The sequence below is a fragment of the Salmo trutta genome, chromosome 16 (assembly GCF_901001165.1).
Source record: "Salmo trutta chromosome 16, fSalTru1.1, whole genome shotgun sequence".
Classification (NCBI taxonomy): Eukaryota; Metazoa; Chordata; class Actinopteri; order Salmoniformes; family Salmonidae; genus Salmo; species Salmo trutta.
This window is the reverse complement of record NC_042972.1, coordinates 19,266,222-19,288,557: the sequence shown is the minus strand read 5'-3', so window position 1 is coordinate 19,288,557 and position 22,336 is coordinate 19,266,222. Positions and strand designations below refer to the sequence as shown.

At 43.2% G+C, this 22,336-nt stretch overlaps 1 protein-coding gene across 1 annotated transcript in view; it reads left to right on the top strand.

Annotated features, from left to right (window-relative positions):
* The window catches only part of LOC115150234 (inter-alpha-trypsin inhibitor heavy chain H3), a 44,233-nt gene extending 22,063 nt beyond the window's left edge, over nt 1-22,170 (top strand). The window contains exons 13-21 of the mRNA XM_029693318.1: nt 9,541-9,767; nt 12,680-12,832; nt 12,925-12,969; nt 13,268-13,324; nt 13,793-13,900; nt 14,042-14,216; nt 15,037-15,185; nt 21,499-21,580; nt 21,811-22,170. Coding sequence (XP_029549178.1) covers nt 9,541-9,767; nt 12,680-12,832; nt 12,925-12,969; nt 13,268-13,324; nt 13,793-13,900; nt 14,042-14,216; nt 15,037-15,185; nt 21,499-21,580; nt 21,811-21,925 — 1,111 coding nt within the window. The 3' untranslated portion in view covers nt 21,926-22,170. The remainder of the gene's footprint in view (nt 1-9,540; nt 9,768-12,679; nt 12,833-12,924; nt 12,970-13,267; nt 13,325-13,792; nt 13,901-14,041; nt 14,217-15,036; nt 15,186-21,498; nt 21,581-21,810) is intronic.
* The last annotated feature ends 166 nt before the right edge of the window (nt 22,171-22,336 follow it).

Below are 22,336 nucleotides of genomic sequence, written 5' to 3'. Positions count from 1 at the left end.
TCTGACCTCCTCCCTATAGGCCGTCTCATCGTTGTCGGTGATCAGGCCTACCACTGTTGTGTCGTCAGCAAACTTAATGATGGTGTTGGAGTTGTGCTTAGCCATGCAGTTGTTGGTGAACAGGGAGTACAGGAGGGGACTAAGCACGCACCCCTGAGGGGCCCTAGTGTTGAGGATCAGTGTGGCAGATGTTGTTGCCTACCCTTACTACCTGGGGGTGGTCCGTCAGGAAGTCCAGGATCCAGTTGCAGAGGGAGGTGTTTAGTCCCAGGGTCCTTAGCTTAGTGGTGTGCTTTGTGGGTACTATGGTATTGAATTCTGAGCTGTAGTCAATGAACAGCATTCTCACGTAGGTGTTCCTTTTGTCCAGGTGGGAAAGAGCAGTGTGGAGTGCGACTGAGATTGCCTCATCTGTGGATCTGTTAGGGCGGTATGGGAATTGGAGTGGGTGTCGGGTTTCTGTCATGATGGTGTTGATGTGAGCCATGACCAGCCTTTCAAAACACTTCATGGATACCGACGTGAGTGCTATGGTGCGATAATCATTTAGGCAGTTTGGCTTCTCTTTCTTGGGCACGTTTGCAATATGTAGGTATTACAGACTCGGTCAGGGAAAGGTTGAAAATGTCAGTGAAGACACTTGCCGTTTGGTCCGCGGATGCTTTGAGTACACGTCCTAGTAATCCATCTGGCCCCGCGGCTTTGTGAATGTTGACCTTTTTAAAGGTCTTGCTCACATCGGCTACGGAGAGAGTGATCACACAGTCATCCAGAACAGCTGGTGCTCTCATGCATGCTTTAGTGTTGCTTGCCTCGAAGCGAGCATAAAAGACATTTAGCTCATCTGGTAGGCTCTTTAAGCTTTACATGAATGTGGTTCTGAATATTAACAAGTTGAGGAGACTAAATTACTTGTTACGTTAGATTGTAAACTGTCATGGTCAAACCATATAGATTCAATGGTTGTAAAGATGGGGAGAGGTCTGGCCGTAATAAAGAGATGTCCTGCAGGCTCTAGTTAAGTCATATCTTGATTATTATCCCGCCATGTGGTCAAGTGCTGCTAAAAAAGTTAAGCTGCAGCTAGCCCAGAACAGAGCAGCACATCTTGCTCTTCATTGTAATCAGAGGGCTGATATAAATACTATGCATGCCAGTCTCTCTTCGCTAAGAGTTAAGGAGAGACTGAATGTATCACTTCTTCTTTTTATAAGAAAGATTGTGTTGGAAATTCCAAATTGTTTGCACTGTCAACTTACGCACAGCTCTGACACACACACACTTTTCCCACCAGACATGCCACCGGGGGTCTTTTCATAGTTCCCAATTCCAGAACAAATTCAAGAAAGCGTACAGTAATATATAGAGCCATTATTACATGGAACTCCTTTCCATCTCCTATTGCTCAAATGAACAAAATACCTGCTTTCAAAAAACAGAAAGCAACACCTCACGGCACAACGCCTCTCCCCTATTTGATTTAGATATTTTGTGTGTACGTATTGATATGTAGGCTGTGTGCCATTTTTTTTAAATGTATGTTGTTCTGTTCTTGTCTATTAATGTTCTTTATTATGTCATGTTTCATGTTCTGTGTGGGCCCCAGGAAGAGTAGCTCCGCTTTCACAACAGCTAATGGGGATCCTAACAAAATTCCAAAACATACATGGCAAACTCAATCTGCCTTTCTCTCACTGGACACCTCCGATCTCCAGCCCCATGATCACCCCCACAACTAACACACACAACTTTCTCCACCGATACCACACATTCCTTTGTCTCATGCACTCCTGCACACTTCTCACATCTAGGCGTCTCCCTCCTACACACTGCTGCAATATGCCTGTAAACTTGACACCTACAACGCCATAATAGTTTCTGAACAAAAGCTGTCACTGGATAACAAACGCTTCCTACCTTGACCTTATCTAGTATCCACTCTGCATCAAAACTCAGCATGACAGATAATGTCTTCTATGTTTCCCCACGCTCTCCACCGGATCTACTTCTCACCAAACAGACACTGGGAATCCTCCATTTCAACTGATCCCCCTCAACACCTAATGTCACAAATCGTTATCACTCTATTCAACGGCACCCTGCTCTGGAGAGCAAAAGCATGTCACAATTCTTGTCCCTAATCTTGTAATCCTGAGCGCCCTCTCCCTCTGGGCGGAGGAAACACAATAAATCATTTACAAGTCCACTACGAGTTAATTTTACCAACTCAACAATCCCCAACCTCTCCTCCACCCAGGAGCATACAGATCCTATTCAATTACTAGAAAGGCTATGTCATAAACCCTCAAAGTTCCACAATGTGGTGAAAATGGAAGCCATATTGGTTAGGAAGAAATCCAAACCAGTCTAATTGGAATGAATGGCAGTAGAGACATAATTCTACTTTTACTTATGCAGGAAAATACAAGTAAGGGATGTGATATCAGAAATTGTGTAATATAATTATGTAATTACAAATAGTTTATATAGGTTTTATACAAATGTTCTGTATTAATAGCCTCTAAAATATACAGTATTCACACTCTATAACTTTTTCCACATTTTCTTGTGTTACAGCCTGAATTTAATTAATAAAATGTAGATTTTTTTTCAATGGCCTACACACAATACCCCATAATGTCAAAGTGGAATTATGTTTTTCCTTATGTTTACAAATTAATATAAATAAAAAGCTGGAATGTCTTGAGTCAATAAGTATTCAACCCCTTGGTTATGGCAAGCCTAAATAAGTTCAGAAGTAAAAATGTGCTTAACAAATCACATAATAATTTGCATGGACTGATTTTTGAATGTCAACCTCATCTCTGTACCCCACACATACAATTATTTTTTAAGGTCCCTTAGTCGAGCAGTGAATTTCAAACACAGATTCAACCACAAAGACCAGGGAGGTTTTGTTGCTTTGGGGAGGGTTGTGTGTTTTTTCTTTATTGGGCACAGGGGAGGGTAGTGCGTTTCTTTCCCCCCAGCTTTTCTGCTCGTATTTTCCCTTTAAACAATGGCTTGACGTAATTTTGATATTACCCTAATAAAGTTTAGAAACGTTTGTGGAGGTTTGGTATGGTGTGGCTATTATTAAGCTGTAGCTACTGCAGGCCTATGATATGAAGGCAGTGCACTCCGGCCCGCCAACTGACTCTGACAGTTGAACTTGAGGTGAGGAATGTTTCAGGCCTACCAGTTACTCCTATAATCTAACAATATAATTATCTTTATACAAAATATTCTGATCGAACATTAACAAATTACCCTCCTTCTGTACGTCTATACCTGTTTGGCAGACGTAGTAGCCATCTGACATAAAGAAATGCACATCGGTGTAATAACATGCTACATATACAGCTCTGGAAAAAATGAAGAAACCACTGTAAAATGATCTGTTTCTCTGGTTTTACTATTTCAAGGTATGTGTTTGGGTAAAATGAATATTTTGTTTTATTTTTTAAACTACTGACAACATTTCTCCCAAATTCCAAATAAAAATATTGTAATTTAGAGCATTTATTTGCAGAAAGTTACAACTGGTCAAAATTACAAAAAAGATGTCAGACCTTGAATAATGCAAAGAAAATAAGTTAATATACATTTTTAAACAACACAATATTAATGTTTTAACTTAGGAAGAGTTCAGAAATCAATATTTGGTGGAATAACCCTGATTTTCAATCCCAGCTTTCATGCGTCTTGGCATGCTCTCCACCAGTCTTTCACATTGATGTTGGGTGACTTTATGCCACTCCTGGCGCAAAAATTCAAGCAGCTCGGCTTTGTTTGATGGCTTGTGACCATCTGTCTTCCTCTTGATCACATTCCAGAGGTTTTCAATGGGGTTCAGGTCAGGAGATTGGGCTGGTCATGACAGGGTCTTGATCTGGAGGTCCTCCATCCACACCTTGATTGACCTGGCTGTGTGGCATGGAGCATTGTCCTGCTGGGAAAAAAAACCTCAGAGTTGGGGAACTTTGACAGAGCAGAAGGAAGCAAGTTTTCTTCCAGGACAACCTTGTACATGGCTTGATTCATGCGTCTTTCACAAAGACAAATCTACCTGATTCCAGCCTTGCTGAAGCACCCCCAGATCATCACTGATCCTCCACCAAATTTCACAGTGGGTGCGAGACACTGTGGCTTGTAGACCTCTCCAGATCTTTCACCCAGTGAAATTTGGTGATTTAGTTATTGTTTTTGGAAAGTAGTCTAAAAAATAATAAAATAACCTATCAAGTTTCCCATGTGCTTCACATTGAAACACCAGGAATAGTGTTTTTGTAATTCGGTATAGGCTGTTTTTAAGGACACGTAAATGTGGCTCATTTCGCCAATAACCCTTGTTTGTTGATATCCGCTGGCTGCGCCAGGTCAGATCTGAATGCATATGGATGTCCGGAAAATTTAAATCTTCCTTGTTGTCCAGCACCAACATTTCCTAAATGAAACTAAAATGGCATATTGTTTTTATGAAGATTTTAGAATATTCACATGAAAATCTGTAGACAATTGTTTGGAAACCTAGCTAGTGAGCTAGTCCAGCGTCACTTTGGTTATGCCTGTGCATCATGGTTCAACAGCAGCCCCAAACAGCTAAAGAATAAGCTACCAGCCAGACAAGCTTTTAAGAATTGTACTTAAACTCTCTCCTCATACTCATCTGGAGGTTGTGTCTGTATCTATGTAATTGTATAAGTATTTATGTAAAATATAGGGACCACCATGGAAATAAGTCCCCGGCTTTATTGTGCAATCCGGTCACTTTTAAAAATCTTTGTATATACGGTAAGTATTTTTTTTGTGACAAATAAATCAATACAAACTGTGCATTGGCCAACTGATTAATGCAAAGAGACATCAAACATTTTAATGACATTCAGAAATTGGTGGGGTGAATTTGGAAAGTATTTAGACCCCTTGACTTTTTCCACATTTTGTTACGTTACAGCCTTATTCTAAAATGTATTAAATAGTTCCCCCCCCCTCAATCTAGATACAATACCCCATAATGACAAAGCAAAAATACTACAAATGAAAAAATCACATTTACATAAGTTCTCAGACCATTTACTCAGTAGTTTGTTGAAGCATCTTCGGCAGCAATTACAGCCTTGAGCCCCCCCAGTAAATTTACATCTGTCCATAACCTAACTGACAGTGAAAGAAGGAAGCTTGTACAGAATAAAAAATATTCAAAAACATGCATCCTGCAACAAGGCACTGAGGTAATACTGCAAAAAAATGTGGCAAAGCAATTCACTTTTTGACCTGAATACAAAAGTGTTATGTTTGGGGCAAATCCACAACAAACAACAAAAAAATATATATTTTCAAGCATAGTGGTGGCTGCATCATGTTATGGTTATGCTGGGGAGTTTTTCAGGATTTAAAAATAAATGGAATAGAAGCACAGGCAAAATCCTAGAGGAAAACCTGGTTCAGTCTGCTTCCCACCAGACGCTGGGAGATGAATTCACCTTTCAGCAGGACAATAACCTAAAACACAAGGCCAAATATACACTGGAGTTGTTTACCAAGACGACATTGAATATTCCTGAGTGGCCGAGTTAAAGTTGACTTAAATCTACTTGAAAATCTATGGCAAGACCTGAAAATAATTGTCTAGCAATGATCAACAACTAATTTGACAGAGCTTGAATAATTTTGAAAAGAATGGGCAAAATTGCACAATCCAGCTGTGGAAACCTCTGACACTTACCAAGAAAGACTCATAGCTGCCAGAGGTGCTTCTACAAAGTATTGACTCAGGAGTGTGAATACTTATGTAAATGAGACATTTCTGTATTTCATTTTCATTAAATGTTTTCACTTTCTCATTATGGGATATTGTGTGTAAATGGGTGAGAGAAAAATATGCAATCAATTTTGAATTCAGGCTGTGACACAATAAAATGTGAAATAAGTTAAAGGGTATTGTCAAATGTCGAAGCCGTGTTGAATGGACCAAACTGCAGGCGGAATGTGGATACTCATCTTTTAATGTAAAGAATAATAAATTAAATCAAAGTATACACAGGAAAACAAACACAGAACTCACGACAGGCTAACAGGCTTACTACAAACAAAAAAAAGTAGCAGTGTTAGCACAACCACCCACAAACCCAAGTGATAAACATATACTCCCAATCAGGAACAACAATCCCCAGCTGTTCCTGATCAGGAGTCACAAGACTAACACAGAAACAGACATACTAGACAACACATACAGACTTCTGCCACGTCCTGACCAAAATACTACACCACTACTCCCTCTGCTGGTCAGGATGTGACAGTACCCCTCCCCCCCCTAAAGGTGCAGACCCCAGAATGCACCTTAAAAGAAAACACAAATCCAAAACACAACAAAAAATACCCCCTAAAAAAAAAAAAGGGAGGGAAGGGAGGGAGGGTGTAGCACAGTGCCGTCGTTGACGGCAGCCACCCTCCCTCCCTTCCCTCCCTTTTTTTTTAGGGGCTATTTTTTGTTGTGTTTTGGATTTGTGTTTCCTATCCTGGAGGTGGCTCTGGTTCCGGCCTCCTGCCCTCCAGGTTGTAGGCATACTCATTGGGGTCCGGGTCGTAGACCGACTCAATTTGTTGTGGCTCGTGGGCAGGTTCCCTCATTTCCACGCTGTAGGCAGACTCATTTACAACACAGTTAGTCACATTCAGTTCCGGGTCGCAGGCAGGCTCCCCCGGTTCCGGGTCGCAGGCAGGCTCCCCCGGTTCCGGGTCGCAGGCAGGCAGGCTCCCCCGGTTCCGGACTAGACACTGGTGCCGGATACTCTGGACTGCACACTGGTGCCGGATACTCTGGACTGCACACTGGTGCCGGGCTCTTGAGGCTGGGCCGACGCACTGGAAGCCTGGTGCGTGGGGCTGGTAGAGGTGGTACCAGGCTGAAGACACGCACCCTAGGGCTAGTGCGAGGAGCGGGAACAGGCTGAATAGGACTAGGCCGACTCATGGGAAGCTTGGTCCGTGTTGCTGGTACTGGTCGTGCCATACTGGAGGTACTCACTTCCGGGATAGCACGAGAGGCGGGAACCGGAAAGACTGGGCCATGGAGGCGCACAGGTGGCCTTGACCGCACCGCCTACACAACCCGTCCTGGCTGGATAGAACTAGCAGCCCTGCACGAGCGGGGTGCTGGTACAGGGCGAACTGGGCTATGCAGGGGCCTGATGGTTGCCGTGCATAGAGCGGGAGTAGGGTAGCCTGGTCCTAGGAGGTGTACCGGCAACCAGATGCGCAGGCATCCTCCTACCAGGCTGGATGCCCACTCTAGCACGGCATCTGCGAGGGGCTGGAATGGCGCGCACCGGACTCTGCGTGCGTATGGGTGAGAGTGCGCACCTCAGCAAAACACGATGCCCTCCACTCCATACGCTCCTCCACATAATCACAGGTAGCTGGCTTATGGCTCTTCCTTGGCCTAGCCAAACTACCCGTGTGCCCCCCCCAAAAAAAAATCTTGGGGGTGCCTCTCCGGCTTCCTCGCCAGTCGTGTACCCCGGTAGCGTTCCCGGTCCTCACCAGCCTTTCGCCGTTCCTCCCTCTCTCTTTCCACCTGTCCCCATGGAAGGCAATCCTTTCCAGCCTGGATCTCCTCCCAAGTGTAGGAGCCTTCTCCCTCCAAGATCTCCTCCCAGGTCCATTTCTCACCATAGTCCATGTACTCAGCGTTCCTCTCCTTTTTCCGCTGCTTGGTCTTGTTTAGGTGGGTGGTTGTCACAATAGTTGAAGCCGTGTTGAATGGACCAAACTGCAGGCGGAATGTGGATACTCATCTTTTAACGTAAAGAATAATAAATTAAAGCAAAGTATACACAGGAAAACAATAAACACGGAACTCACAACACACTTACTACAAACAAAAAAGACTAGCAGTGTTAGCACAACCACCCACAAACCCAAGTGACAAACATACTCCCAATCAGGAACAACGATCCCCAGCTGTTCCTGATCAGGAGTCACAAGACTAACACAGAAACAGACATACTAGACAACACATACAGACTTCTTCTGCCACGTCCTGACGTGACAGGTATAAATACTTTCTGACCATAAATGTCTACATTTTTGTTTCTTGGAAAGCTTTTGCATTTACAACTTGTCTAAGATTTCTGTGGATTGACTGCATTGTTTGAATGGAATGTTGGCATATTGGCAGTTAATTTAAAAAAATGTATGGAATCTTTCCTCTAAAACTGGCTGGCTTTTTATTTTTTACTACTTTCCATATAACAATTGAAAATGGGGATAAGAAAGTTCGACTTTCACAACAATTTCAGTTTTCTATTTTAGGAGTTGTAACAGAGAAGTGTGTGAGAAGTGTGTGTTGTTGACATGATCCGCTCATAAATACTATACCATGTAAGTTGGCATACTCCCAATCAGGAACAACGATCCCCAGCTGTTCCTGATCAGGAGTCACAAGACTAACACAGAAACAGACATACTAGACAACACATACAGACTTCTTCTGCCACGTCCTGACGTGACAGGTATAAATACTTTCTGACCATAAATGTCTACATTTTTGTTTCTTGGAAAGCTTTTGCATTTACAACTTGTCTAAGATTTCTGTGGATTGACTGCATTGTTTGAATGGAATGTTGGCATATTGGCAGTTAATTTAAAAAAATGTATGGAATCTTTCCTCTAAAACTGGCTGGCTTTTTAACCCACAAACATACAGTGCAGATAAATTCTTCAAGTTAATTATTTTAAACAATATTTTATCACAGCACTGGCAATCCGTGGTTGACCATTTCCCTGACCTTTATCCCATCATAAGAAGATTCATGTCCATTCTAGTATTTTAATTCCTAGTTCTATGGGGGAGAGGAGAAAATTGTGCTGTGTTGATGGTTGAATAATTTGGTCCACTGTTTAGTTTGAGCACAAAATATATACTTGCTCATGCAATATCGACAGATGGAGGTGTTCTAGACAATTATGCCCGTACGATATATTGGCTGATATGGCGATCAGGATTGCAGGTAAAAAGTGTTATGAAATGTGATAGTTTTTTATTCCATAACTCCATTGACGAGAATCTTATTGTGATGATGTGGCACAACACAATTTCGTGATTTCACAGATGGACCACTTAAAAGGAGAATTTAACCCAAATCTCTATTTTTTTTTTTTAAACAGCATGTTATAGAAGGGTCTAGACACTTTGTTTTCCGATTTTAACCCCAACCAGCGATACACTTTCTTATCCTTGCAGTATGGAGACTGAAAAAACATGAACAAATGCAAAGATTTAAAAAAAAATACTGTATGTACTTTTAGAAACGGAAAAGCTTTCAGTATTGTGATGCAGGTCTTTACATGTTGTACACATATAATTGTGTCATTCAAACTGTATCCGCCGAAATTACGGAAGTTAAATTCTCGAGTGGATTATCCCATTAAAGGTTTGCAAACCAGGTAAAAAAAAATATTTTACCATTTTGTAAATGTTTTATGCAAATAAAATTATTATTGTACTTAAATCATACCTGTGTGTGTGTGTTTCAGGGTGCAGTCAAGCGGGAAGGCGAAGGAGAAGGTGAAGAAAGAGGCCCTGGACCTTTGTCTGAAGTACGGTTTTGTGACTCCTCTCACCTCCATGGTGGTCACCAAGCCCCAGGGAGAAACCTCACAGGTGGCCCACAAGCCCAAGGAGGGAGAGAAGCCCTCAGGATCCAGGCAAGGCTTCTCTGGGTCGAGTTTCCAGTTCATGAGTGGCCAAGCTGGATACCCCGGTGAGCAAAACTACCATCATCAACGCAAGCATACCAGCACGCATGCACACACCATAGGTATACACATATGCTTATGTGCATCCCTCTCTTCGCCCCTACCCGGGCTCGAACCAGGAACCCTTGCACACATCAACAACTGACACCTACGAAGCATCGTTACCCATCGCGCCACAAAAGCCACTGCCCTTGCAACACAAGGGGAAACCCTACTTCAAGTCTCAGAGCGAGTGACGTAACCGATTGAACCGCTATTAGCGCGCACCACCGCTAACTAACTAGCCATTTCACATCGGTTACATGTGCACGCATACACACACATACTGTCTACAACAGTGAATGACACTTACTGTATGGTGTTAGTCAATGGAGTAAATATAAGAGCAAATACTGTCAATCTATAAATGTAACATTATAACCTGTATATTGACTTTAAATATACTACATGACCAAAAGTATGTGGACATCTTCTCGTCGAACATCTCATTCCAAAATCATGGGCATTAATATGGAGTTGGTCCCCCTTTTTGCTGCTATAACAGCCTCCACTCTTCTGGGATGGCTTTCCACTAGATGTTGGAACATTGCTGCAGGGACTTGCTTCCATTCAGCCACAAGAGCATAAGTGAGGTCGGGAAGTGATTCCAGTTTATCCCAAAGGCATTCGATGGGTTTGCGATCAGGGCTCTATGCAGGCCAATCAAGTTCTTCCACACTGATCTCGACAAACCTTTTCGGCATGGACCTCGCATTGTGCACAGGGGCATTATCGTGCTGAAACAGGAAAGAGCCTTCCTCAAGCTGTTGCCACAAAGTTGGAAGCACAGAATTGTCTAGAATGTCATTGTATGCTGTAGCATTAAGATTTCCCTTCACTGGAACTAAGGGGCCTAGCCCGAACCATGAAAACAGCCCCAGACCATTATTCCTCCTCCACCAAACTTCACAGTTGGTACTACGCATTGGGGCAGGAAGTATTCTCCTGCCATCAGCCAAACCCAGATTCATCCAGTCTAACTGCCAGATGGTGAAGCATGATTCATCACTCCAGAGAACACGTTTCCACGACTCCATATTCCAATGGTGGCGAGCTGGTTCAACCGACGCTTGGCGTTGCGCATGGTGATCTTAAGCTTGTGTGTGACTGCTCGGCCTGGAAACCCATTTCATGAACCTTCCGACTAACAGTTTTTGTGCTGATGTTGCTTCCAGGGGTAGTTTGGAATTCGGTAGTGAGTGTTGCAACCGGGGACAGACAATTTTTACACACTACGTGCTTCACCACTCGGTGGTCCCATTCTGTGAGCTTGTACCACTTTGCGGCTGAGACGTTGTTACTCGTAGACATTTCCACTTCACAATAACAGCACTTACAGTTGACCAGGGCAATTCTAGCAGGGCAGAAATTTGACGAAGTGACTTGTTGGAAAAGTGACATCCTATGACGGTGCCACGTTGAACGTCACTGAGCTCATCAGTAAGGCCATTCTACTGACTGAAATAGCCGAATCCACTCATTTGAAGGGCTGTCCACATACTTTTGTATATATAGGGTATGTTTTCTGTTTACCAGGGCCCCCTGCACAGCCAGTGCCATATTATGGTGGTTAAACAAATACCCTACCCCTAATTTTAATCTTCAATCTTCACTGGGATATTCACTTAAGGATTTCCGGAAAACCAGGGAACTTTGAGAAAGTTGCTTGAATTTTTCAACCCTTACTGCTATTAATCCATACACACGCATACTGTACATACATGACAAAATAATTAATCAAAAGGAAGTATGTTTTGAAGCGTCTGAAATGCATCTGAGAGATATAGTAAAGTCCTGGGAAATAAATCTATAATTGTTTATGATAGTCAATGTGGAAAAAACCCTACCAGCTCCAATTCATTTTACCGCAGAGTTATTTTGTTGATAGTTAGGACTTCGGCGTCCTTGGGTCCTGTACAGTTTGTGAGCGTCATTGTACACAACAGACGACGTGCGTGGTCGTGAGAGAATTCGGTCATAATAGTTTGTAGCTCAAACTGTTGTAGCATAACACTGCTCTGGGTTAGCTCCCATCCACCGCACAGGCAAATGGATGCATTGTAATGAGACGTGTCGCATGCAAGATCCTGGAAGTCTATAATTCAAACTCACAGATCTTGACAGTAATTTAACAGCGTCGACATTCATCTTAAAGCTGGAATCCATAGTGGTGAAACTGCCAGGTCCGTTTGCGATATTACAACAACAAAGACGGTACTTCAAACACTCAACAAGGACACCATTGTATGTAGTAACAAAACTATTACAAATAGCCTGGGTGGCCAGTGGCGCTGAATCGCCTATTGCGGAACTCAGCGTTAAAGGCCCAGTGCAGTCAAAAACGTGAATATCTTATGTTTTATTTCCAGAGTTGACAAAACATTAAGAATGCCTTCCTAATATTGAGTTGCATGTCTGTACACTCAGTGTATACAAACACTGAAACCACTATAAATACCATCAGGATCAGGTTTAGATTAGTACAGGTAGATGCAATGATTCAAATCAAATCAAATCGACATTTTTTTAAAGTGTGATTTTTCAACAAAAGAATTGTCACAATACTGTACACTTACTAACATAACAAAAAGGAGAGTCAAAATGTGTAGAGAGAATATTCCAATCAAAAAAATGTCAACAACAGTAGAGAGATGCTATATTAGTGCATTGGCCAAACACTATTAAGCCAATGCACTTTTCTTCTGTCATTCCCTAGCTGGTTCTACCCCCACCAAAATAACATCAACTAAAAGCCAAGTCTAACTGCTTTGAGAGTGTAGTGCAAAAAACCACACTCTGAAATGGTTGAATTCAGACCAAGTTTAAACAATTCTGTGAGGAGTTTTACAACTACTCCTGCCTCTTAACTGCTTTATAGGACAAGCTCAGGCAATGGGAGGAAGAGGAGTAGGAGGAGGTGGTGGAGTAGGTGGAGCGGGCGGAGGAGGTGGATCAGGAGGAGGAGGATCAGGAGGAGGAGGTGGAGTAGGAGGAGCAGGGGGGGGAGCATTTGAAGCGGGACAAAGAACAGGCAAGTGACTACTGTATCTTTCCCCTACATCATAGCTCCACTTGTTGAATATCAGTTTAGGTGTGCTCAACGTGTGATGTCTTTTGTCATAGGCTTGCTGCTTGATGAGGGGGATTCATATTCTGCCTATTTAATGGGTAATTGTTCCACTTTACAAAATAATTGTAGAATATATTTTGTCTGTTTGTACTGTCTGTGTGTAGAGCCATGCCTGTTTAAATGCCCTCACTGAACAACTGATTGACTGTACGGTATGTGTGTGTGTGCGTGCATTTGTGTATGTGTGCGCACGAGTGCGTGTCTGGCTGGCCAGCCGTCTGGAAATGGCTGTGTGTGTGTGTGTGTCTGTGTGTAGGATTCTTTGTGTAATGTTCTGACTGTGTGTAGGATTGTCTTTGTAAATGTTCTCTCATGTTACATTTTCAACTGAAATAGAGGAACATCAACCAACTCACTCAACTAAAACTACAACTAGAGCTACACCTACAACTGGTACAGCAATATATATCTTTCTTTTTTGTTTGATTAAGATGTTGCTGTTTTTTCATAAACTAATTATCGTTATCTCTCTACCCTCTGCATCCTGTCTCTCTGTCTCTCTGTCTCTCTGTCTCTCTGTCTCTCTGTCTCTCTGTCTCTCTGTCTCTCTGTCTCTCTCTCTCTCTCTCTCTCTCTCAATTACATTTTCAATTTAATGGTCTTTATTGGCATGTGAAATATATGTTTACATTGCGAAGCAAGTCAAATAGATAATAAACCAAAGTGAAATATATATATATATATATATATATATATATATTATAGTAAACATTACACTTGCAGAAGTTCCAAAGGAATAAAGACATTTCAAATGTCCTCTCTCTCTCTCTCTCTCTCTCTCTCACTCACTCACTCACTCACTCACTCACTCACTCACTCACTCACTCACTCACTCACTCACTCACTCACTCACTCACTCAGTGAGTCCTCCCCTGAGGTTCCTGTTGCCAGCTGAGGGTCAGGCCCTGCCACTGTGCTATGACATCCCTGTGGCTCTCTCGCTCAGACTCCTAAAGGACCCCAACAATGGTGACCTGACCTTAGAAATCAAATGTTCTTCAATGCCTTACTTCATTCATTCGTAAATTCATTCATTCCTTGACCTGTTCACATTATCCCCTCACTCCTCAAACATATTTGAATGAATGAATGGTGTCCATCTTTTCCCAGAGTTGTCTATGAACGGTCAGCTTGGACAATCAGCCAGCGCAGGCTACCAGAAGATTGTGATCCACTACAAAAACAATCAACATATTGAGTTAGACACCACTGTCATCACCTTCAACAATGGAGAGGATCCAACATATTTCTCCTGGAGCCTGAAAATCAATCACAAAACAGACAGGTTCTGAATCACAGACGAACTACAGACTATCTGATAGAAGTAATTTTGTGCTACAGTATAGTTTTGTTTCTGTGATTAGATTTCTGCTTTAGCTTATTGTGCAGTGCAAGGTGTTTTAATTATAGCCTGGTTAAACCAAGTGAAGTGAGACAATAGTGAGTGCAGTGTTCAGTCTGGTTTAGGCCACAGGTATTTAATGTTGGGAACACAAGTATTGTATGGAGACGTGAAGATCTCTACAGTGTACACTAAGTGTATAAAACATTAGGAACACCTTACTAATGTTGAATTGCACAGTACCCCCCCCCCCCCCCTCCAGAACAGCCACAATTCATCGGGGAATGGACTCTACTAGGTGTCGAAAGCGTTCCACAAGGATGCTGGCCCATGTTGACCCCAATGCTACATACAGGAAACTGTTGAGCATGAAAAACCCATCAGCGTTGCAGTTCTTCACACACTCAAACTGGTGCGCCTGGCACATACTCCCATACCCCGTTCAAAGGCACTTAATTCTTTGGTCTTGCCCTTTCACCCTCTGAATGGCACACATACACAATCCATGTCTTAATTTTCTCAAGGTTTAAAAATCCTTCTTTAACCTGTTTCCTCCCCTTCATCTACACTGATTAACAAGTAACATCAATAAGGGATCATAGCTTTCACTTGAGTTCACCTGGTCAATCTATGTAATGAAAAGAGCAGGTGTTCTTAATGTTTTGTGCACTCAGTGTATATTACTTAAGTTGCCATTTATACATTTGGTTAAAATATATATATATTTTTTTTGTCAATTGAATTGATATGTCACTTCCTGCAGTGTGTCTCTGATCCTACGGGACAAGGAGGTGGACATCACCATAGGGTCAACACGAATCATCATCATGCTCTATGAGAGGAATGGAATTAAGTTCCTGTGGCCCGCACTGAGGCAGCGCCCAACGGGAGACAATATTATGGGGATCGTGGGTGAGTGAAACATTATCAGTTAGGACTACATTCCACTTCATATCCCTTTGTTTCTATGTGAGTGATTACATTTTGTTAAGAGATGCTTTTGAAAAAAACAAGTACTCTAACTAGGAAATATGCCCAAAAGAATTCCCAACATGGATGCTCACTAAATTGATGAAAATACAGTAGTTAATGACACAGTATAATATATGCTATTTAGCACTCACTTTTGTCCAAAGCGACTTACATGCATACATTTTACGTATGGGTGGTCCCTGGAATCAAACCCTCGATTCTGGCATTGCAAGCACAATCTCTACCAACTGAGCTACAGAGGAACACTCCTGGTTTATTGTAGCTGGGGATAGATTTTAACAAAGCTAATCTGAAAACAAGGCTCCCTAAATTTTATCAGCATATCGAATGCGTGACGGCAAAGTTCTGGACCATTGTTACTCTAACTTCCACGACACATACAAAGCCTTATGTCGTGTCTTTGGCATCATTAAAGTGAAGACTGTTATTTTATACATTTCTATTTTAGTCATTTAGCAGACACTTATCCAGAGCAACTTACAGTAGTGAATGCATACATTTCATATGTTTCATTTTCATCTCATGCATTTTTTTGTACTGGCCCCCCGTGCGAATTGAACCCACAACCCTGGCATTGCACACACCATGCTCTACCAACTGAGCCACAGGGAAGCTTTATCAAATCAATTCTCTGTAATTATTATTACGTGATTAAACTAATCATGTAAATGTAATTAACTAGGGAGTCAGGGCACCAAGGAAAATCTTCAGATTACAAAGTTATAATTTTCCGAATATAACTTATCAGATATTTTAATATCCGATCAATTAGTCTTCTAATTAATGAACTATTCTTTACCTCACGTTAGTCTCATTCCAAACGTCGTAAATTCTTGGTTATCTGCACGAACCCAGCATTCACTATGAATCATCCATACATCAATTGTCTTAATCATTTATTTACTAACTAACTAAATAATCACAGAAATGCATAAACAACAAACAAAGTAGATATGGTTACAAGGAAATGATAGGGGATGTGCCCTAGTGGGCTAAACCGATATGACGGTTTGGTGGACAAAGGGACTGAGAAGGGCGCGAAAGACAAAAGACACTGCACAGTTGATAATTATAATTGAAATGCTAATCCTTTGCACATGAACGCTCACTCATTCAGGAATAATTGCAATCAATATATATATTTATGCTCAGTGTGTCGTCATGATCTCTGTTGGAATCGTTCGTCTTTCTGTTGGAAAGTTCATCTGAACTTCTCTTTGCGTCCCTGGAGTCTTTCGTGGTTAGAATGGATACTTCAGAGTCCCATTCAAAAATGTTCTTATAGAATATATGTTTCGGCGGTTGTCGGTCTTCGCATTCCAGGTCCACATAAATTCTAGCTGCAGACTAGTAATTAGTATCGAAGATTTGCTCTTATTCTGTCGGTATCGATAGTCTCAGAGTTGAACCATTTATGGGTGGAGGTCTTCAACAACCGAGGAATGCATGGTCTCTACTCAAACCTTAGCCCTCATGGTAATTGAGGTACGCTTGGTCTCTCAAACCTTAGCCCTCTCGGTAATCGAGGTACGCAAGGTCTCTACTCAAACCTTAGCCCTCTTGGTAATCGAGATACGCATGGTCTGGAGTGGGCTTCCCGAGGTGGGGTTTATATTCGGAACAGCAGAAAAGGGCTGTCCCATGACACCAGATCAATGTCTGTGCTCATGGGGCAGGCCAATGACCTTAGTTCAATTTTAAAGGGAATTGGATTCTCTTTCATTAAACAGTTTAAAATTACATTACATAATTTCACAAATAGTTTCGTCTTTACTCATTCATTTTATACAATAATTAGATGCAAATCTCATAACGGAGACTCTTGTATAAACAGAGTTATAGTACTGTGGCTGTATTGTCTCTCATGAGGTCACAAACATTATACAAAACGGACCGGTCGTAGCTGGATTGTCCACCAACCGTTTACACATTCTCCAAAACATGGATATTGTTCAGTTCTCAAGTTCTGTGATGTAGAAGAAGTTCCTTTGTTCTACTGTGAACCCTTTCTCTATACTGCATGGCCGGGGGGGAAGAGAGTCTCCTCATGGAATTTACGACCTGAGATAACAGAGCCTTGGTAGGTGGGAGAGAGAGGTGGTAAGAGAGAGGGGGAGGGTACTCGCTATACCCAAAGAGGGCCACGTCATGACACATCCCTCGCCCTCCTTTCGGCAAATCTGACCACGACTCCATTTTGTTGCTCCCAGCCTATAGACAGAAACTAAAACAGGAAACGCCCGTGTTCAGGTCTGTTCAACACTGGTCCGACCAATCTGATTCCACGCTTCAAGATTGCTTCGATCACGTGGACTGGGATATGTTTCGGCTAGCGTCGAACAACAACATTGATGTTTTCGCTGATTCGGTGAGTGAGTTTATTAGCAAGTGCATCAGTGATGTTGTACCCACGGCGACCATTAAAACCTTCCCCAACCAGAAACCATGGATTGATGGCAGCATTCGCGCAAAACCTAAAGCGCGAACCACTGCTTTTAATCAGGGCAAGGTGACCGGAAACATGACCGAACACAAACAGTGTAGCAATTCCCTCCGCAAGGCAATCAAACAAGCTAAGGGTCAGTATAGAGACAAAGTAGAGTCGCAATTCAACGGCTCAGACACGAGAGGTATGTGGCAGGGTCTACAGTCAATCACGGACTACAAAAAGAAAACCAGCCCCGTCGCGGACCACGATGTCTTGCTCCCAGGCAAATTAAACAACTTCTTTGCTTGCTTTGAGGACAATACAGTGCCACCGATACGGCCGGCTACCAAAACCTGTGGGCTCTCCTTCACCGCAGCCAACGTGAGTAAAACATTTAAACGTGTTAACCCTCGCAAGGCTGCGGGCCCAGACGGCATCCCTAGCCATGTCCTCAGAGCATGTGCAGACCAGCTGGCTGGTGTGTTTACAGAAATATTAAATCAATCCCTATCCCAGTCTGCTGTTCCCACAAGAGGGCCACCATTGTTCCTGTTCCCAAGAAAGCTAACTGAGCTAAACTACTATCGCCCCGCAGCACTCACTTCCGTCATCATGAAGTGCTTTGAGAGACTAGTCAAGGATCATATCACCTCCACCCTACCTGACACCCTAGACCCACTCCAATTTGCTTACCACCCCAGTAGGTCCACAGACAACGAAATCGCAATCACACTGCACATTGCCCTAACCCATCTGGACAAGTGGATTGCCTATGTAAGAATGCTGTTCATTGACTACAGCTCAGCATTTAACACCAAGGTACCCTCCAAACTCATCATTAAGCTCGAGTCCCTGGGTCTCGACCTCGCCCTGTGCAACTGGGTCCTGGACTTTCTGACGGGACGCCCCCAGGTGGAGATGGTAGAAGCAACATCTCCACCCCGCTGATCCTCAACACTGGGTCCTCACAAGAGTGCGTTCTCAGCCCTCTCCTGTATTCCCTTTTCACCCATGACTGCGTGGCCATGCACGCCTCCAACTCAATCATCAAGTTTGCATATGACACTACAGTGGTAGGCTTGATTACCAACAACGACGAGACAGCCTACAGGGAGGAGGTGAAGGCCCTCGGAGTGTGGTGTCAGGAAAATAACCTCACACTCAACGTCAACAAAACAAAGGAGATGATTGTGGACTTCAGGAAACAACGGAGGGAGCACCCCAGTATCCACATCAACTTGAAAGTAGTGGAGAAGGTGGAAAGTTTTAAGTTCCTCTGCGTACATATCACGGACAAACTGAAATGGTCCACCCACACAGACAGCGTGGTGCAGAAGGCGCAACAGCAATGGCGCCTCTTCAACCTCAAGAGGCTGAAGAAATTCGGCTTGTCACCAAAAACACTCACAAACTTTTACAGATGCACAATTGAGAGCATCCTGTCGGGCTGTATCAGCGACTGGTACGGCAGCTGCTCCGCCCACAACCGTAAAGCTTTCCAGAGGGTAGTGAGGTCTGCACACCGCATCACCGGGGGCAAACTACCTGCCCTCCAAGAAACCTACAGCATCCGATGTCACAGAAAGGCCAAAAAGATCATCAAGGACAACAACCACCTGAGCCACTGCCTGTTCACCCCGCTATCATTCAGAAGGCGAGGTCAGTACAGGTGCATCAAAGCTGGGACCGAGAGACTGAAAAACAGCTTCTAACTCAAGGCCATCAGACTGTTAAACAGCCATCACTAACATTGAGTAGCTGCTGCCAACATACTGACTCAAATCTCTAGCCACTTTAATAATTAAAAATTGGATGTAATAAAGGTATCACTAGTCACTTTAAACAATGCCACTTTATATAATGTTTACATACAGTACATTACTCATCTCATATGTATATACTGTACTCTATACCATCTACTGCATCTTGCCTATGCCGTTCGGCCATCGCTCATCCATATACACTGCTCAAAAAAATAAAGGGAACACTAAAATAACACATCCTAGATCTGAATGAATGAAATAATCTTAATAAATACTTTTTTCTTTACATAGTTGAATGTGCTGACACCAAAATCACACAAAAATAATCAATGGAAATCCAATTTATCAACCCATGGAGGTCTGGCTTTGGAGTCACACTCAAAATTAAAGTGGAAAACCACACTACAGGCTGATCCAACTTTGATGTAATGTCCTTAAAACAAGTCAAAATGAGGCTCAGTAGTGTGTGTGGCCTCCACGTGCCTGTATGACCTCCCTACAATGCCTGGGCATGCTCCTGATGAGGTGGTGGATGGTCTCCTGAGGGATCTCCTCCCAGACCTGGACTAAAGCATCCGCCAACTCCTGGACAGTCTGTGGTGCAACGTGGCGTTGGTGGATGGAGCGAGACATGATGTCCCAGATGTGCTCAATTGGATTCAGGTCTGGGGAACGGGTGGGCCAGTCCATAGCATCAATGCTTTCTTCTTGCAGGAACTGCTGACACACTCCAGCCATATGAGGTCTAGCATTGTCTTGCATTAGGAGGAACCCAGGGCCAACCGCACCAGCATATGGTCTCACAAGGGGTCTGAGGATCTCATCTCGGTACCTAATGGCAGTCAGGCTACCTCTGGCGAGCACATGGAGGGCTGTGCGGCCTCCCAAAGAAATGCCACCCCACACCATGACTGACCCACCGCCAAAGCGGTCATGCTGGAGGATGTTGCAGGCAGCAGAACGTTCTCCACGGCATATCCAGACTCTGTCACGTCTGTCACATGTGCTCAGTGTGAACCTGCTTTCATCTGTGAAGAGCACAGGGCGCCAGTGGCAAATTTGCCAATCTTGGTGTTCTCTGGCAAATGCCAAACGTCCTGCACGGTGTTGGGCTGTAAGCACAACCCCCACCTGTGGATGTCGGGCCCTCATACCACCCTCATGGAGTCTGTTTCTGACCGTTTGAGCAGACACATGCAGATTTGTGGCCTGCTGGAGGTCATTTTACAGGGCTCTGGCAGTGCTCCTCCTGCTCCTCCTTGCACAAACGCGGAGGTAGCAGTCCTGCTGCTGGGTTGTTGCCCTCCTACGGCCTCCTCCAGGTCTCCTGATGTACTGGCCTGTCTTCTGGTAGCGCCTCCATGCTCTGGACACTACGCTGACAGACACAGCAAACCTTCTTGCCACAGCTCGCATTGATGTGCCATCCTGGATGAGCTGCACTACCTGAGCCACTTGTGTGGGTTGTAGACTCCGTCTCATGCTACCACTAGAGTGAAAGCATCGCCAGCATTCAAAAGTGACCAAAACATCAGCCAGGAAGCATAGGAACTGAGAAGTGGTCTGTGGTCCCCACCTGCAGAACCACTCCTTTATTGGGGGTGTCTTGCTAATTGCCTATAATTTCCACCTGTTGTCTATTCCATTTGCACAACAGCATGTGAAATTTATTGTCAATCAGTGTTGCTTCCTAAGTGGACAGTTTGATTTCACAGAAGTGTGATTGACTTGGAGTTACATTGTGTTGTTTAAGTGTTCCCTTTATTTTTTTGAGCAGTGTATTTATATGTACATATTCTTATTCATTCCTTTACACATGTGTGTAAAAGGAAGTTGTTGTGAAATTGTTAGATTACTTGTTAGATATTACTGCATGGTCGGAACTAGAAGCACAATCATTTCGCTACACTCACATTATCATCTGCTAACCATGTGTATGTGACCAGTAACATTTGATTTGATTTGATTAGAGCTACAGAGGACCACCTGCTCATACTGTCCATTTGATTCATGGTGACAGTATTTGTACTGTGTGTTACAGCCCGTCCACCTGTTGTCTATGAGGAGGTCCAAGGAACAACAATGAAACTGAAGATTCATGACAAAGAAGTAGAAGTCTCCAGGTAAGATCAACTGTCTATCAGAAACTAACTGCATGTATAGTGATCTTGGCTGTTCATAGGTTGTGTGTGTTACTACTGTGTATCTTCAGCAATAATAAGTCGTTAGTGTATTTATAGAGTTTATATTTTGTTGATGTTTAATTGTATAGTTCTGTGAGAATAGTTAGGGAAACTGGGGTGTTCTGTATATGCTAAGAACATTGTGTGTGTGTGTGTGTGTGTGTGTGTAGGGACTCTGCTGTGGATCTCAGCGTTCGCTCTGCCCCCACCGTGGCTTGCTGGTTGATGCCTCTTCAGTCTGCCCTACAGGGGGAGCTAGCTGACTTCACCGTCGCACAACTCTAACTGACCATGTAGTTGCTCCCATCACCAACTAATCAACACTATACATACAGTAATTCTATTCTAGAATTAAGAAGAGCAACAATAAAGCCTGAGGTTTCTTTGTAGAGTTCAATGAGTTCACATAATAACACAGCTAAAATCTCCTGTTACATATTCATTGCTGAATAAATGTTTCATTTTTTGAACAGTGACAACTTTTGTGTTGCATTCCACACTCTTCAATAAATAATGTATTTGTGACTAAACTCAACCTAAGGATCAATATAGAACAAAACAGAATTGCCACCATGAACACACATACACACTCTCTCTCTCGCTCTCTCTCTCTCTCTCTCTCTCTCTCTCTCTCTCTCTCTCGCACACACACATACTGTATGCACACACACACAAATGCGCACCCATTCACATGCA